The sequence below is a fragment of the Pseudoliparis swirei genome, chromosome 1, assembly GCF_029220125.1.
Source record: "Pseudoliparis swirei isolate HS2019 ecotype Mariana Trench chromosome 1, NWPU_hadal_v1, whole genome shotgun sequence".
Classification (NCBI taxonomy): domain Eukaryota; kingdom Metazoa; phylum Chordata; class Actinopteri; order Perciformes; family Liparidae; genus Pseudoliparis; species Pseudoliparis swirei.
Genome location: NC_079388.1, coordinates 6,045,555 through 6,063,798, shown reverse-complemented (window position 1 = coordinate 6,063,798; position 18,244 = coordinate 6,045,555). Strand labels below are relative to the sequence as shown.

General features: G+C 48.4%; 1 protein-coding gene across 1 annotated transcript in view; it reads right to left on the bottom strand.

The window, feature by feature from the left end:
- sdc2 (syndecan 2) overlaps positions 1-16,421 on the bottom strand; it is a 46,403-nt gene extending 29,982 nt beyond the window's left edge. Inside the window, exon 1 of the mRNA XM_056414248.1 lies at positions 16,055-16,421. Within this exon, the coding sequence (XP_056270223.1) occupies positions 16,055-16,114 (60 nt within the window). The 5' untranslated portion in view covers positions 16,115-16,421. The remainder of the gene's footprint in view (positions 1-16,054) is intronic.
- Between the last annotated feature and the right edge of the window lie 1,823 nt (positions 16,422-18,244).

The window sequence follows — 18,244 nt, the reverse complement described above, 5'->3', positions numbered from 1 at the left end:
TATCTTTATTAGCGCCGTGCGAGAAGAGCCTCAGAAACACTCTGTGATCCTCATGGATTCAAACCAGGGACACAATGTGAACCGTGGACACGATTCTACCAAACAGAAATACATCACTGGTACTCTGGAGACTGCCCCCCCCCCCGACCCCCCTCCAGAAACTGATAGCATAGGGGGGACGTCGTCGGCGTGGCATCATCCATTGGTTTGCAACCACTGGACAGAAGTGACCGACGCAGTGACGCCGTACACGTCTCTGGTCTCGGCACAGTGAGCCCGCCATGAAGCATCATCGGCTTTATGGTAAATGAACATCACGCTGTATTAAAGAAGACTTGAAACGAGCGATTGAGACCATAAACTCATGTTTACAATATTGACTGAGGGAATGAATCAAGAGACAAGTAGAGTAATTTTTTCATAGACTTCTATACAACCTGACTTGTACGTGACTTAAGTTAACCCACCTGTACGTGACTTCATTGATGTCATTAACATAACTTTAAACTAGAACGGGCACTCGGTAGAGCGCATACCTTCGCATATCACAAGATTGGGCATTGAATTATGAACATTTTGGCATTAGTTGCATGCCAATGGTAAAAATAAGATTTTGACCTTTTCATGACCTTGACCTTTGACCCGATTGATACCAAAATCTAATCAAATGGTCCCCGGATAATAACCAATCATCCCTCCAAATTGCATGCGATTCGGTTTAATACTTTTTGTGTTATGCGAGTAACACGCATACAAATAAATAAATACACGGCGATCAAAACATAACCTTCCGCATTTTCAATGCAACAAAACAAGATAGGATAAAACAAGATCTTCCCCTGAAGCTAACAGAGTAGTTTTGTCGACTAAACGTTACCAGACCGAGACCGAGGAGGCGTCGACCTCCGGCCCCCGGTAAGGGGCTCGGTCGAGGAGACGCTCCCGTGGGTTGCATCAGAGCGTCGGAACGAGCGACCTTCGTGGTCGCACGGGCAGAAGGACGTTTTCTGAATTCTGTAAAGTGCCGTTATTCAAAGCCAGGAGCTGCCTCCAGTTCATCTCCAAGTCGGCCCGACAGACGAGAGATTCTTTATCGAACCGTCCGGCGGCGAGGAGAGACGGGCTCCCGGTGCTCCTGTGGGGCGACGCCCTGTGGAGGGATAGCTCTACGTTGCTATGGCGCCCTCAAAAATAGTTTCCTCTCTGATCCTGAAAAACTGCAGGCGTGCGAGACCTCGAGACCCGAGCGATGTTTAACTTACTTCAAGCTCCTTCAACTGTTTAGCCTTTAGACATGTCGCCTCTGACCGTTGTAAAGTCAGATTTTAATCGAGCGTTTCCAAAAGCAGGACTTCTTCTCGACGAAGATGGGCAAGAAAAATCATGACGGTGGGAGAGAAGAAAATGAAAATAAGAGCATTCAGCCCTCAGTGACTTGATGCAACGTGGGCTCAGCATGACTCATGTAATTGCACATTAATGACGTCTAATTATGGGCGCACAGGCGCAGCCGCTTGCCAGACTCGGCGTACACAAGCACTCGGGTTTTATAATCTCTAGACTGCAACCTAAAAGATTTTTAAAAACACAGACGAAGGAATGCATTCGAACGCGGCGTCTTCTTGGCGACGTTATCGGACGGCGGGTCACATTCCTGCAGCGGGTTTTAAGTACTGCCAGGCCCACCGGCGGAGGGCTGCAGTCGATTATTGCGGCGACAATGTGCACCCACACATCTGTTGAACCCTACAACACCACAAATAGCTCAAAAAGTAGAGTCACTGACACATTCAGCGGAGGCACTGGTGGGAGAGTCCCACTAACGCTGGGAGAAGAACTTCAGATCTCAGGCACAGAGGGAAAGCATCGATCCACACACACACACACACACACACAGACACACACACCATTACACGGTTACCTGTGTGTATTAACGCGGTGTTGAAAGGGTCTCCTGGGGTTCAGCCGGCAGATTCTTAGGATTACCCGGCTCCGGGCCTGGAGAGCCCCTCAGAACCTCTTGGCAGTGCAGCTCAGACCGAAATCCAACTCAGCGAGCGAAAATCGCTTACGAGGGTCGGGTCATTTAATTCCGTCGATACGAGTACGACTCGAAATACGACCGGACGGAAAAACAAGAAGCCACTCTGATTAATAAATCACATATCACCAAATATAAACGGCAGATTAATCCCAAAAAGAGTGGGTATCAAGACCCGTTACATATTAAGGTGTAATATTCGTCTCGGTAAACAAGAGGTTTAAATCAACACGCTGCGGGCATCTCGGCAGACACTCCGGGTCCTCCTCGAGCTCATCGAGCCGCCGCTTCATCGGTGTGAAACAACAACAAAATTTTGGGGGGCGGCGCGGCGCCGCTCGGGGCCTCTCGCCGCCACGGCCGCCTTCGCGCCACACGTCGCTGAACAGCGAGCGACGGCACGGCGACCGCCGTTGTTTGGCGCCTCCGGGTTGTTCGGCTTCGGATCGCCGGTTACGCGATCGTCGTTCCCAACGTTTCGGCGCAGGCCCTGGCACCGCCTGCGATCCGCGCCGAGTCAAACGAATGGAACGACTGTCGTTTTTTTTTCTCGCAGCAGCGCCCGATTGGCTGCAAGTCTAACCTCCGGGATTAAAAAAAACCCCATCACCACAACAACAGAGAGACACACGTGCGGCGCAGGGACACGAGGAGACCGCTCACGTTCTGCTGGGCGCGTCACATGTTGCATTTTCAGCTTTGATTAGATTCCTTTGAGGACTGCACGCTTTTCATAAACTGGTGAATTAAAAAAACAAGCTCACACAAAACTGTCTTCTCTTGGTTTCTTGGCGATCATTTTGTGTGACTTACTTGTGTGTGTGTCTCGTACTTATAATTGATGGGGCAACATTCTTATTTATGTTCCACCCATTGTAAATAATTGACTCCTTGGCAACCGAAATAGGCTCAGTGCTTCAACCACAGCGAGGCTGAGTTTTCAATCTTTAATGACTTTGCGGAAGAACGAGCCGAGACTCCGAGAGACGGAGAAACGCACGTTCAACGGAGAAAAACACACAATTAGCACGGGCACAATCTTTTTCTACGGAAGAGAGACATCTTTCTTCTTCTTTTATTTTTTGCTCTGGGTCCTTTTTCTCCACGCGGGAGAGACACCGCTGACCGAACTCCTGCAGCTAAAAGTGTCTTTGAGTGCTTCTGCCAAACCCCACGCTCCCATTTTTTGCTCACTACATCGCCTTTTTTCCACGATTCTTTTCCCGTGCTGTAATTCTGCAAGAATGTGTGGTTTTCTGAGGAGTGCAGTCTGGCTCTCCTGAAACAACACGAGACGCTGGCCGCCTGGCGCTCCACCCTGCGCTCACGGTTTCTTTTTACCTCTACGACCTCCTGACTAACTCGGGCTGAGCACGCCGAGGTCTCTAGAGAAACTCTAGAGTGCTGCCAAATTATACTCAGAAGATGTGTTCAGAGACGCCGTCAAGAACGCCAGCAGGAAACAGATGTGTGCAGATGCTCGTCGCGCTGCAGGTGGAACCGGACGAGTCTCTTGTGGTCACCGACGTCTTTCAGGCCGGTATTTGTTCTCATCGTATGGCAAAAGAAGCTTCGTTGGGTCGGAACATTCAGCAATTTAGGATCCGACACCCAAGACGTCGGGGTGGACTCGCAAAGCAAATATGTGTCTTCCCATTGTTCGACTTTTCCCCCCCCTTGCAAACTCAAATGTCCCGTTCTACTTTTACCCTCGGGTTTGGAAGAAAGGCCGAGGAATTTCCTCAAACTGGACGAAGCTCCTCCACAGCAGACGTCATTCAACTATTTTCCGAGTCGTCCTCGGACACTTTCTTTCCACGCACATGCGCTGGCTCGGTCCGACTCGATTTCGCCAGCCCACCGTGGCAGGGATGTACATCTCCATGACGACGGGCTCGAAGGTGCCGCCACGGCTGCGACTAGCGGTGAAAGGAAAAGATGTAATACGGTGGATGAACGCGTATCATTCCTATACCTTTCACAATAAAAGTCCCCCCTGTTATTTTTGCCGCCGACTCTTCCTTCCCGCTGTATCAGTCGACTTGGTGTTCATGGAGTTAACAGAGCTCCACATTCTCTCCACAATAGGGCCCTGGAATGATGTCATTTCTCATTTTATTTGTATTATGACGCAGCCTAATCGGGACATGTCGACTCCGACATGTCTGAAAGCGAGACGGTGAAATAAAGCAGACAGGGCTCCAGACTGCGACCAAATGGTCGCATTTTGCGCCTAAAATTAGACACAGTGCGAGTAAATGTTTCATCAACTCGCGCATGCGCGACCAGTAAATTAGCAGATTTCTTTTTTTGTTATTAAATATTTTTGTTGCTTACAAACTTGTTCTACACTTCAGCCCACTATAGTTAGCAGTAATGCCTGAATGACTGGTTTGCTAACCGACATTAACTCCAGAAGAAGAAGAAAGGAGACGAAAACCGAAGAAGAAGGCTGGCCTGTGTGTGAGAGCGGGGGGGGGGGTTATAGGCTAATGTGTGAAAAGAGGCGCACCGCAGCGGAGACACAACGAGGGCGAGGGCCGCAGAGTGAGAGGTCAGAGGGGATCCTCACCACCGAGCGGCGTCCCCGTCCCCCGAGTTGAATCTTTGGGTCAACTCAGCCGACTCTCACATGTCTGCCCCTATACACTGTCGCTCACGGTAAACGCATTCGATCGGGAGCGCGCGAGGATTTTGATAAAGTTAGCGGAAGGATTTAAGTGACAACATCCGGTTTTGCAAAGTTAGCGTAAAGAACCACGTGAAACAACATCCGTTTTTCAAAATAAGATGTCGACAAATCATACACGAACATATAAAAGTAAACAATGAACTGATTTTGTATCTTTATAGATCATTTCTGAGATTTAGCTTAAATTATGCTAACATTAAAACATTTTTACTGGACCAAGGAAGAGTTTATCAAAATTAGTCAGTCTTTTGTATGTTAAGAAAAGTCCTGTATATAGATTTCCCAAGAGTTCCAGGAAATGAATAATGCAGATGTGTTCCATACATATCTGAAATCCTACAATAGCAATCAAACAATTTTAATGTATCAATTAGGACATTTTTCAAAGTAAAGTCCTAAATGTTTAAAGAAATCGGTAATTTCTTTAATGTTTGAGTTGCTTTATATATGTATTTCCTCATAGTCCTAGGCAATAATGCTACACAATAAATAGAATGCTTCAATCGACTCGGTGATCGGTATTATCGGTGATCGGCAGATACTGATTTCAGTGATCGGTGATCGGCACCAATAACCTGATCGGTGCATCTCTAATCATAACATCATCAAACCCTAGATGGTATTGAAAAGAGAACGTGCTGCATAGTAATATTTATTTTTGATTCCGTTTCCTAAAAGAAACTGCTTTCTATGAATGCATTCAATCAATGGGTGGGGGGGGTGGTGAGTGTGCTCACCCGTGTGCGCATCACGGCAGAACTTCGATGTCGGCGCGCATCGCTCTGTCACGCGAGCCGAGAATTGTTGCCGGGGGGGGGTGTAGACGAAAATTACAGAGTGGCGGGTGGAGATTTCACCCTGTTATAATGGTAGGGGAACCACTGGAGTTGATAAGGGTGTCTTCTTGTCTGATCAATACACAACTGTGAGGTGCGTGAATGGACAGATCGGCCAGCTGCTGATCACACTCAATAGCTCGACTTGCTTGAATAGACGGTGCGCGCGCAGCGCGCAAACATTTTTTTTGGGGAGCACCGAAGACCCATTATGACCCAGGAAAAACCCTGTGTGCGCCCCTAAATTTTCTGCTTGCGCCCCTAAAATTTTAAGTTAGGGGCCACTGTGCTCCTAGTAAAAAAAGTTAGTCTGGAGCCCTGCGCAGATATCTGAAAGTCCGAAGAGGAACGCAGTGAGAGAAGCTAAACTCCAAACCGCAGGAAGAAGAATCCAGAGATTTGGAGCGACTCCCCCAATGTCTCCATATCTGTGGTCAAAACCCCCTTTTAAACTTTTCAAACGATGAACTTCCTCCCGTGTGTTTGCCCGAGGGCGGCTTCAAGGGTTAATGAGCAGCGAACGCCGGATATTGGAGACGATCGCCGAAGTCGGCCAAAATGTTCCGAGGCTGAAAGCCGCTTAAAGCTTCTGAAGATCCCTCGTTGGCTTTCTATCCACCGTTTAATTATATTGTGATGAACCCCTCGAAAGCCCCGCGGAGACTGAGAAAAGCCAAGAGGCTCCCGGGGGCCAGGGAAAGGATATCCTGCCGAGCCCGGAGGACAGCGGCCGTGCCGCCGCTCCGCTCCCCGACCCAATCACTTGATTAAACAAATCATCATCGCCGCGGCAATCAAGCTTTGCACCGCGGCCGCTTGCTTCCATTACACCGTGGAAACCGGTCCAGGCATAGCTTGAAAAACGGATTAGAAGTGAAGCTGCGACCGTGGCTGACGTCGCTGTCAAAATGGCTTACATTTTTATTAGAGGGGGGGGGTTATAACCAGAGGGACAGGCCAATATGGAAACATTTAAAAAGGAGAAGTCAACGAAGACAAAGTTAACTAGAACGGGCACTCGGTAGAGTGCATACCTTCGCATATCACAAGATTGGGCATTGAATTATGAACATTTTGGCATTAGTTGCATGCCAATTGGATAAAAATTGACCGTGCTATGGTAAAAAAAAGATGTTGACCTTTTCATGACCTTTGACCCGATCGATCCTAAAAATCTAAAAATGGTCCCCGGATAATATCACCAAATTTCATGCGATTCAAGAATATTTTACTTTTTCATGACCTTGACCTTTGACCCAATCGATCCAAAAATCTAATCAAATGGTCCCCGGATAATAACCAATCATCCCACCAAATTTCATGCGATTCGGTTTAATACTTTTTGAGTTATGCGAGTAACACGCATACAAATATCAAAACATAACCTTCCACATTTTCAATGCGAAGGTAATAAATGTTGAAATTTCTAATTTCCAAACCCCCAAAAGCACGATAAAGCCTGCAACAGACTCCCAGTTACAAAGGGTCCCGCCATGTGTCAAGAGCCATATTTTGTTTGTTTTGTTCTGCTGGACCTCCCACCACCTGGGGGCGTAGGGCCGCTGTCAATCGGGCAAGAGGTCAATAGAATCACTCGGATCACTCCGGCCAGGTGTTGCTAGATCGGCGGGAGCACCGTTTTTGGGCGTGTGACAACGAATGATGATGAATGTTTGCTCTTTTTGTGATAAGCAACGGGGTCGCTCCACCTTGTGCACACGACACATTGTGACTGGCAGCCTCTGCTCGCTCAGAGACCTCTTCCGGCTATTTCCCACATCCGTCCGCACGGCAACGGTATTTTAATTAACATTTTTTAATCAAAATGGATACCATCTGACACGGTTTCCTGGGTCTAAAGCCTCTGAGGGGAGGGGGGGGGCTGGATGATAAACCCAATCCCTCGGCGTAATGGAGGGCTGGCTGCCGGGGCATCGTGCTCTGCTGAAAGGGTTTACAGTCGCAGTGGAGATCACAGATGGCTGTTAACAGAGTGCATTAGTCCAGATTAACTCGCCTGGTTAGAGTCGCCACATCAGCGCCTCTAATCGCGTTAACAACCACGACGTGCGGTACGAGGGGTACATTGTGACCCGGGGCCGCACGGTTAATTGCGTGCGTCAGATTCACTGCAAGAAATGTCTTGTTTATTTGACATGTATTTTTTGTTTTCTCCTTTTATTGGCATTATCAAAATGTCCTACAGTACAGAATATCCAACGCAGCTGCAATCAGCAGTCCAGATGTTGAGAAGATGCCAACTGTGCAGAGAAGTAATGATACTCTTCAAAAGGGCCAGTGTGTCGTATTGGGGGGGGAGGAGGAGTCTCTATTAGCCAAACTGCACTTTAATATTCATAAATATGTGTTCAAGAGTGTAGAATGTTGATTTTCTTTTTTTTTTTATCATTGCCACTAGGAAGTGAGTGAAGGGATATTAAGCTGGTTGCAATATGAACCCAATCCTGCACACTGTTCCTTTAAAAAGGGGGTATACTCACAAAGTGTGTACATGTTTTAGATTACGTTATTCACCTCCCATTCCTTTTGGACAACTGGGGCCAGAACAATGAACTAATAAATAGAAAAGTAACTAGCAACCTTTTTCTTCCTTTTTGTGTGCAAAAAATATAGATTTGAAATCTTTAACTTTTTGTAGGAGTTGTGTTCACACATTTTGTCCCCCCCCCCCCCCCTCCCCCCTCCAGTCCAGGTCATTTTGGAGAAAAGAAAACATCAACAAATGTTTTTTTTCCAGAGTAGAGCCTATACATTAGTCTCAGACTCGGTGTGAAAAGGTCCTCAGTTTGATCCTCAGTCGCAAATAAAACAAGTATTTTCTTTAATTTCGTCCCCAATGCGCCCCCTTCTCCGCTGCTGGAGCTCCCTCAGCCTCACAGTGTGAGTCACTGTCTGGACCGGCTTGCCGGTGTGGTCACAGTTCACACTTTCAAACGTCGGACGCCTGCCACTGCAGCGCTCGGCACATCTGGACCGGTCATCCGGCGGCCTCGGCGTCCCGGTTCCTCCGAGCCAAAAAACAAGGAAATGAAGCAAACCGTGATTTTCAAGACTCACAATGTTTGTTTTCGCCCCAAAGAATATGGAGCGCCGGAGACATCGGATACAACCGGCTTGTTATCAAATTACAGGTTATGCATGCTTCGAGGGAAATTACTCAAAGCTGGAAGCACTCAGGAGTCTCACACCGTCTCACGAAACCGTGGCGGGAACACACGCCACTTCCTCTTTCCCTCTCCTGTGATGCATGACGATGACGAGCGCATCTCGAACTAGAATGGGCACTCGGTAGAGCGCATACCTTCGCATATCACAAGATTGGGCATTGAATTATGAACATTGTGGCATTAGTTGCATGCCAATTGGATACAAATTGACCGTGCTATGGTAAAAAGAAGATTTTGACCTTTTCACGACCTTGACCTTTGACCCGATCGATCCCAAAATCGAATCAAATGGTCCCCGGATAATAACCAATTATCCCACCAAATTTCACACGATTCGGTTTAATACTTTTTGGGTTATGCGAGTAACACGCATACAAATAAATAAATGAATACACGGCGATCAAAACATAACCTTCCGCATTTTCAAAGAGTAGGTAATAGTGAATATTCATGAGGGCTTAATTGTATCCTTTAAAAAAAGGCGCTTCTCGTCGTCACAGAGCTAAAAAAAAAGAAGAGGAGTTTACACAGCAGCGTGCGCCGAGAGGAGAGAGTGCTCCGTACTGTGCGGGGTAGCTCACTAATTAATTCCTCTCCAGCTCATCGGCGTTCACAAATACCCTCCGGAGTCCCCGAGTTCCCCTCCTGAAAACAGCTCCAGATTAAGTGCGTGCACGGAGTATAATTTGCGGTCGGGCGTTACTCCCCGCTCTGAAAGCACGAGTTACACGCCTAAGCTCATCGGGTGCCGTTGTGATCTCGAGGCGGGGGTGAAATAACGGAAACGCCAGACGCCGATGGTATATTTGCTCCGCCGATGCAGATATCAACTTGCCGTCTTTTTAGAGGGCGATAAAGTTTGCTCGTAAATACGGGGCGAGAGAGCAGATGTGTTAAATGTGCCGTGCTGCTTTTTTTTTTTTTAAATCAGCGATCTTGGGAGTTGGATGGAAAGAAAGAGAAACACACACACTGACGTCATTTGTTTAAAATGCCTGGCATTTGTTTTTTAGGGCAGCGTACAGATGGAACCCATTTGGGGCCTGGAGATCGTTGTCTGTGCGGCAGAACAAAGTCAACGGGGAAAGTTTCACGAGCGGCTTTGCAGTTCACCTCGCTTCTTTGACGAGCCGACAAACGAAACCTGAACGCACCGCCGTCCGTGTGAACAATAACTTTAAAATACCTTTTCTTGGTTTGGAGCGATACAGGGCGAGCTGTCTCCTGTCAGGACGGCCAGGATGTTCTGGACGAACCGGAAAAAGTCACGGAGGTTCACCAGAAACCCTGCTGCCCATTGCTGACCGACCCAGAGCCGGCTTCACTGACGACTTTGACCTGCAGTTGTAGCCTAGTGGCCGGCAGCTCCTCCTCCTCCTCCTCCTCCTCCGGCCAGGAGCAGCCGGAGGCCCCACTGGAGGAAAAGGAGTAGGCAACGGGGAACTGGAACCAGGACTTTGCCGGGCCGACTGTGGATCTGATGGATCTGGCGCTCGGACAACGGCGCTGCTTCTTTGGCCACGGTGACCGCGAGGGATGCACCGATCTGATCGGCGCCGATCCATATCGGCCGATATTCCCATTATCGGTTTTGATCGGCGTTCTCAAAACCTCACGCACCGAGCGGCGTCCCCGTCCCCCGAGTTGAATCTCTGGGTCGACTCAGACGACTCTCACATGTCTGCCCCTACAGACTGATGCTCACGGGAAACGCATTCCATCGGGAGCGCGAGGGTTTTGATAAAGTTAGCGGAAGGATTTAAGTGACAACATCCGGTTTTGCAAAGTTAGCGGAAAGAACCACGTGAAACATCCGTTTATCAAAATAAGATGTCGACAAATCATACACGAACATATACAAGTAAACAATGAACTGAATTTGTATCTTTATAGATCGTTTCTGAGATTTAGCTTAAATTATGCTAACATTAAAACATTTTTACTGTACCAAGGAAGAGTTTATAAAAATAAGTCAGACTTTTGTATGTTAAAACAAGTCCTGTCTATAGATTTCCCCAAGAGTTCCAGGAAATGAATGATGCAGATGTGTTCCATACATATCTGAAATCCCCTACAATAGCAATCAAACAATTTTAATGTATCAATTAGGACATTTTTCAAAGTAAAAGTCCTAAATGTTTAAAGAAATCGGTAATTTCTTTAATGTTTGAGGTGCTTTATATATGTATTTCCTCATAGTCCTAGGCAATAATGCTACACAATAAATAGAATGCTTCAATCGACACCGTGATCGGTGATCGGTATTATCGGATCGGCAGATACTGATTTCAGTGATCGGTGACCGCCAAAATATAGAAACCAAAACACACATTTCTTGGACTAACTGAATTCAGAAACCCCCGCCATGTATGATTCTCTCAAAATCGACACAACGGTATCGCGCCAGGGTGTGAGATTCAACAAAGTAGAGCTGAAAACTAATGTAAGGCCAAACATTTGCTTCTAGGTTTTATATCAAACTGAATATCTTTGTTCGGGGACAATAAAAGAGATCTTTTTCTTTTCTTTAAAAAAAAATCAAATGAGACTAATAACTCCTGAGGCGGACCGGCCAGCAGCACTCGTTTTGACCACGTGGGTTTGTCTCCTTCGTGTTGTCACCCTGCCGAGTCAGACACTGTTCACGCCTCACAGCCAGCGCTGCAGACAGGTCCAGTCTGGACACCAAAAGGGAGGCTGGGTTCACACTGTTCCCCCGTGCCGTCCTCTCCCTTCATCTCCCTACTCTCTCCCTCACATACCGACTGAAGCTGGGAGTCTAAATGTTCTCAGCTTTCGTCATGCGATGCTCCACGGATCCCTGATGCGTTCTCCTTGTGGCCGAGATGGCCGTGTATTCTAAAAACACGTGGCGGTAAACTCTCACGCGCGCACACGCCGGGGTGTTTTCGACTATTTGTGGGTCTCGACCAGTGTGCACGAGGACGTGAGAGCCTCTTGATGAAGAGGAGGAGGGAGCAGCTCCTTTCAAAAGACACATATGACCTGCAGATGTTGCCGAATGCAATGCAAGCACTCGGATTCTAGCGGAAAGGAAAGGGTTACAACCCCCCCCCCCCCCCCAAAAGGAAAGGGGGTGTATCTTGTGTGGGGGGGGAAAAGGGAAGAAAAATATACTATTTCTCTTCATTCGTTCCAGATGCCGGAGAGGGAAACATAATGCCACTGTTCTCAGCCCCATCCGAGACACTGTGGTAATGACGGGCATCTCGACCACGCTGGCAGAGAGCGGAGCAACACGGCGGAGTGTGTGTTTATCCGACGGATGTGTGTGTGTGTGTGTGTGTGTGTGCATGGTCACAACACAGGAGGACACAGATGGATTCAGGGGGAGGGAGAAAAAAGAAAGAAGCGAAAAAGGGTTGGTGGCGGTTGCTGTTAGGCTTTCAGCCTTCTGTGGAGTCCATTAGCGATTGCATAATGCTTGGCAGACGAGGAGCGGGTGAATGCAACCCCCCCCCTCCCCTTCCCCCTCTAATCCTTACCCCCCCCCCCCCCCCCAAAGGGTCGGACACCAGCATAGTGCACAGGTTTAAGACATAAAACTGTGTTCCTGTGTGTGCTAGTGGCGGATTGGTTGCAAACAATAAATTAATACTGCATCTCTAGTTTGAGGAATTCTAGGTTAATGCGAAACGGGCCTTTCACTTATTCGTCGTTGAAGTGCATCGACCATGAAGTGTTCTTTTGAAGATGAAGAGCGTTGCTTTTATCGGCGGTGAATAAAGAGGAAGAGTTCCATGTGCATTCAGGCACCAGGAGCCTTGTGCCGTGAAACAAACGTCGACGGGTCGCATTCTGCTCGGTGGCCTTAAAGAGGGCCTGGGAGGACTGGGGGAGAAATAAAAAAACGCGCATGCTTTTATACATTTGAGCCTTCAGATCGTCGATCTGCGCCAAATGAAACGTGTTGGTCGTTCAGAGCATGACGGGCGTAGATGTGCTTGTCGGGCGGGCGAATGTCCTTGAGGCGGCCTGAAGTTGAGAGGAAGGTCAGCGCGTGTGTCCGAGCCGTTGGTTTCATTACCACCAAATTAGGAGAAATGGAAAACTACCATTCGAGTCAGAAAATGGTGGCCGCCGTGGCCTTTTCACCCTCGAAATACTACGAGGGATTTTATCAGGCTTGGCACGTCCGCTCCTTCCTTGACCGCCCGAGGTCGGCTTCATCAGAGCGGTCCGACCTCACTCGCACAGGACGGAGGAGACGGCTTCCGGGGCCGGCATCGTCTCCGCGGACGGGGGTCGTCGGTCCGTAAACAAAACGAATCCCGTGAACTTTTCTGTGTGATCTCGAGTCTGCTTCTCCTCCGTCCTCCCAAAACAAACCGAACCCTCCCCTCGAAAGAGACCCCCCCCCTTTTTTTTTTGTCCCCCGGCATCCGAGCGAGCGGCGAGACGGCACTCGGAGAACCCGCCGTCGTAAAATCTCAGACGTACACGGGAGGGGGGGGGCGACACCCACCCGTCGCTCCGACACGCGACACAAATTACAGGCCGCGACATCCGGTGAGTGACGCGCGCCGAGACGCGACCGCGGGGGCGAGGCGCAAACAAGAAACGTCCTCCTCGCTCACAGAAGTTGGAAGCAGAGGAGCGGAAAACACGGCGAAAACCAGCCTGAGAGGAAACGAGGAGGCATGAATAAATAAATAAATGCAGCAGAGCGTCGGCAGAGTGTTGACCCCATCCGACGAGAGACGTGACACCGGGCCTGTTCCCTTCTTTATCTTCAACCAGAGCCGTGTGCAGGGAGCTCACGGGCTGCACTGCTGCGGAAGCATTGCGAGCTAAATAAGCAAGCCATCAACAACAACAACAACAAAGATCAAGCAGAACATAAATGGTTTCTCGTTTGGGGGATTGCGGGTGACACAAAAATCGCTTGCTCGATAATGAAATAATGAGTTTTTCAGAGCCAGGAGCGGTGTGTGTTTGAGATGAGGGCTTGTGCTGTCCCGCTGCGACGTGACAGGGTAACTAACACGCAGACCGATGTGCCTAAAGCAGGTTATCAACCACTTGTCAACACCAGTGCCAATATTGTGAATCAATGCCTCCACCCACCCCCTTTCAAGTTCCAGTGAGGCCTTGGGGGGGGGGGGGGGATATGGATCAGGTTAAAGTGTGTGTGTGAGTGTGTATGTGTGTTTAAATCATCTAGATCAGGGGTGTCACACTCATTTTCACCACACCAGCATCACGCCTGCCCTCAAAGGGTTGTAACTGTAACTCTGTATAAACTACTCAAACATATTGTTAAATAACTCTCTTTGCATTTGATTATTGTTTATTTGAGTGTAGAAATATTGTCCATCAGAACATTTCTCTAATATTATAACATAAATCCATTTCATTTGAAACCTTCAAAATAAGAGCACGGGATATTTGTCTTAAATTTCTTTAACCCTTGTGTTTCCTTAGGGTCATTTTGACCCGAATCAATATTACACCCTCCCCCCGCCTTTGGGTCATTTTGACCCGATTCAATGTTTCACCCTCCTGTTACCTTTATATTTACTAACATATTTTACCCTTTGGGTTCAATTTGACGCCAGCAATTAAAACATCCAGAAAATTATTAGAATTAATATTGTTTTCCAAGTTTAAGTGTGAGGCACTTTATGTTTGTTTGTTGACTACCGAAAGAACACCGACATTAAACATTGAATGGGGTCAAATTACTCCTAAGGCGGGGGGAGGGTGTAATATTGATTCGGGTCAAAATGACCCTAAGGCAACACAAGGGTTAAGAAAAGGTGATCAAATGTCTTTCAAGCCGTCAGGGGCCACATACAATGATTCGGCGGGCCGGATTTGGCCCGCGGGCCTTGTGTTTGACACCTGTGATCTAGAAGATGATGGTCAATCGTGTCATATTCCAGTTATGGATTAGCCAAAAAAGCTTCTGCATGTGGGATGTACTCTTGATGTGACCGGGACACTATCCCTGAATATCCTCTTTGTGCTGCAAACCACCCGCTGCCTCTCTTGATTGCTGTGGGTCTCTGTGACGTATAAGAAGTACTGTCTACCTTTCCCGTGTTATGGTTGCCCAGTGTATACTTGGGGTGCATGTGCACGCGACTAGGTTGTAAATAGATCATAGAAAACGTGTGTACTACAAAGTACTCTGAGGGTGACCTCGTGCAAAAGTCATTATTATTTTTAAAGCACAACAGTCTGAATCAGCAGAGGAGGAGGAGGAGGAGGAGGAGGAGGCCCACAGAGGAACAACAGGAAGTGGCAATAACGACGATGGCTGCACACCCAAGTGCCAAAATATGTCATTCTGATGGGCCTCAGCCAATTTTTCAGGATGATGCACACACACACACACACACACACACACACACACACACACACACACACAGAGGCACACAGGAAGCTCAACGCTGTCTAGGACTTAACTAAAATCAAGAAAAAAGCATCACGTGGGGGAGGGGTCAAAGTTGGGATATTGCCCGATTAATAAAAAATGCCCGAGCCACTCAAAGCTCGTTTTAAGCTGTAATGGCTTCAGTAATGTCGACATCACCTCGATGATGCATTTATTTCGGTCACCTATGGAACCGACATCACGGGACAACAAAATCCCTGCTGTGTGCGCGCGCACGCACGGCTGCGACCCTCACGCGGAGGCGCCCCGCGTTCATCCGTCTTCTATGTCTTCCACGTCCCAAAGTTCTGATTATTGCTCGCTCTAGAGACGCGCTGTTCACCGGAGCTACGTCACACACGGCGAAGGAAGGGAGATGTTTGAAGCGAGAGGGGGAAGAAAAAAGAAAGAAAGAAAAACACAGCTCGTCGAATAAACTTCATCCACACAAAAAAGGTTTCTTTTTGAAGTACCGCTTCACGCTGGACACACACACAGAAAGCACGTTGACCTCCGCGGGCTCCACTTTGAGCTCGCCCCGCTGCGTGATGTCGGTGTCTGGGTGTGATTTCCCACAGACGTGGCTGCAGGGCTCGTGCTCCGCGGCGGCGGTGAGCCCGTCAAACGGGGAAAAAACTCATCCGGAGGGGGGGGGGGCTACAAAGTAACACGTTGGACTCCTTTATTCCATCATTTTACAACACGCACAACACAGTGGAAGCGAACCAGCAAACGCTCTCCGAGTCGCAATGTCCAAAGAAGAAGCAACAAACATCAAACAAGCCGACACGACACGTAAAAGCAGCGAGTGGTCTGTCCGTGGACCCCCTCACGCGCGCACAGTTATTCAACCACGTTTTCAAGTTTGCTTTAAAACAAATGGAAGTGAAAACTTACCCGCTCCCCGGAGAGGAAGACGGCCAGCCCGAGGGTCAAAAGTATCCACACGTTCCTCATTATTCCTCTGTGTTAATTGAAAACCGCGTCGTTGCGAGCGAAATGTCCAAAATAATGTTTCCTCCCTCCTTCTCTTAGTCTTCCCTTCTCGCTTTATTCGCACCCTAGGCTCCAACTCCTGCCGCTGCTCTCTCTCTCTCTTTCTCTCCCTCCCTCTCTCTCTCTCTCTCTCTCAGGAGTGGGATCCCACCGGATACGTGTTGCGTTTTTGGTTATCCCTCCCCCTCACCTTCTCACTCACTCACTCACTCTCTCTCTCTCTCTCTCTCTTCAGGCACTTCTTTCTTTTTTGAATGCGTAAATGTGACAACAACCCCGACCCCCTCCCCCACCGAAAAAAAAAGATACACAAATAACCACGGCGTAATTACAAAGTCTCTCCCTCCCTCCACCCCCCCCCCCTCCCTCACCCCACGCGCGCCTTGTGTCAGCGAAATCAGGCACGAGCCTTCTCGCGCTCTCCTCTCTGCCTCGGCGCTCACTTGGGAATAACGACGAGAGCGCGCGGTGCGCGCGCACGACTGACGTTCATGGCGAGTGAGTGCGTGCGTGCGCTCTCTTCGGCCATGTCACCGCGAGACGGAGAGAGAACTTGCGACAAAGTAGCCCCCCACGCACACGCACACACACACACGGACATACACACACACACACGAAAGGAAGTACATAATTACATAGTAATCATAACCAGCCAATTACGTGTATTGGCGTGCTGTGAGCCCGCATGGATTATGTTTTGTGTGTGTTGCTCCTCGGGGAGGTCGGATAACAGACTAATTGGGACATTTATCTCCACGTTTGGATAACGATCATTAATTGCATCCCCCCCCCACACACACACACACACACACACACGGCATTACAATCAAGTCTCGCGTTTATCTTGCAGCTCCAGTACGTCTGATTAGTCGGTGTTAGGTATGACGTAAAATCAATGCGCCGGCCTGTAAACATGCTCCCAGATAAACCGCACAACATCCTGTTAGCAACACGCCGCGCGACAGAGGTGAGTGTAGCACTGAAAAGAGTCATATATCAGTTGTATGACTATGGGGAGCCCACCCACCGGTCCCACTGAGCTATGCATGGGCTAAGTCTCCCCCTGCTGGTGTAAACGAAGACCTCCCCCTCATCCATAATATTCATGTTATTACTTTGTATTTGTTTGATTTATAATTGCAAAAATGCAAATTGTACTCAGGTGTGACCATGCAGGATTAGTTTAACCCTGAGTTGGACCTTTACCGTGGGCCCGCCTTCTATCTCAGTTTTCGGGGCTTCTACAGCATCATGGGCTTGACTGGTTCAATACAACCTTTCACACACTGACCAATGTCTTCCCTCTGGAGAATCCCCCTGTCTCCAAAGTGTGTGTAACAAGCCTGTAAGGTCGCCCCCCCCCCCTTTAAACATGTGTAACTAGTGCCTGGATTTGAGTGGTCATTTAGTAATTATTCAATTAATTTAAGGGTAGAAAAAGGTGTGTTTGCAGCCTCTTATACGCTCCCTCTCTGACCTGCTGTAGCCCCTCTATGTCTTCCATCTCGCAGTGAATTTCCACATCACAAAAAAAAAAAAATCCATCCGGAACAGTGCAAACAGCATTTTTTCCCAGAACCGCTAATCCCACCCAATAACAGTCTGCCCTTTGTGCACGGTGACCCCCCTCCCTGACCCCACCCGATCACAAGTACACTGCCAAGCTTAAATTCCTCCGCCACACATATTGCGAGTCGGTCCAGTGATTGTTTCTGATAAACAATCTCAACGCGTGTCACGTCGACGGTTGGCAGAGCGCTGCTCTCCGACCGACGTCACGCGCCGCCGACCCGCTGAGTTCAACCACAAGCTTTGCTCATCCCTTTGGGGGGGGGGGGGTTTGCTTTTAGGCAACTTAAAATCTTTCCGACCGATCAACAGGAATCTTATGCGCGCGAGAGAGCGAATCGTCATTTGGGAACGGTCCGTTGAGAATTTACAAGGAATAGAATCCAGCTGTATTAACTCCTTTTGAGACATCTACACAGGTGATTGAAGTCACGCGCTTTTAAATACAGAGGTATCCAAAAAGGTCAACGCTATCGTCCTGTGTTTGGGTAGATATGTCGTCGTTAGTCGACTAAAACGGGT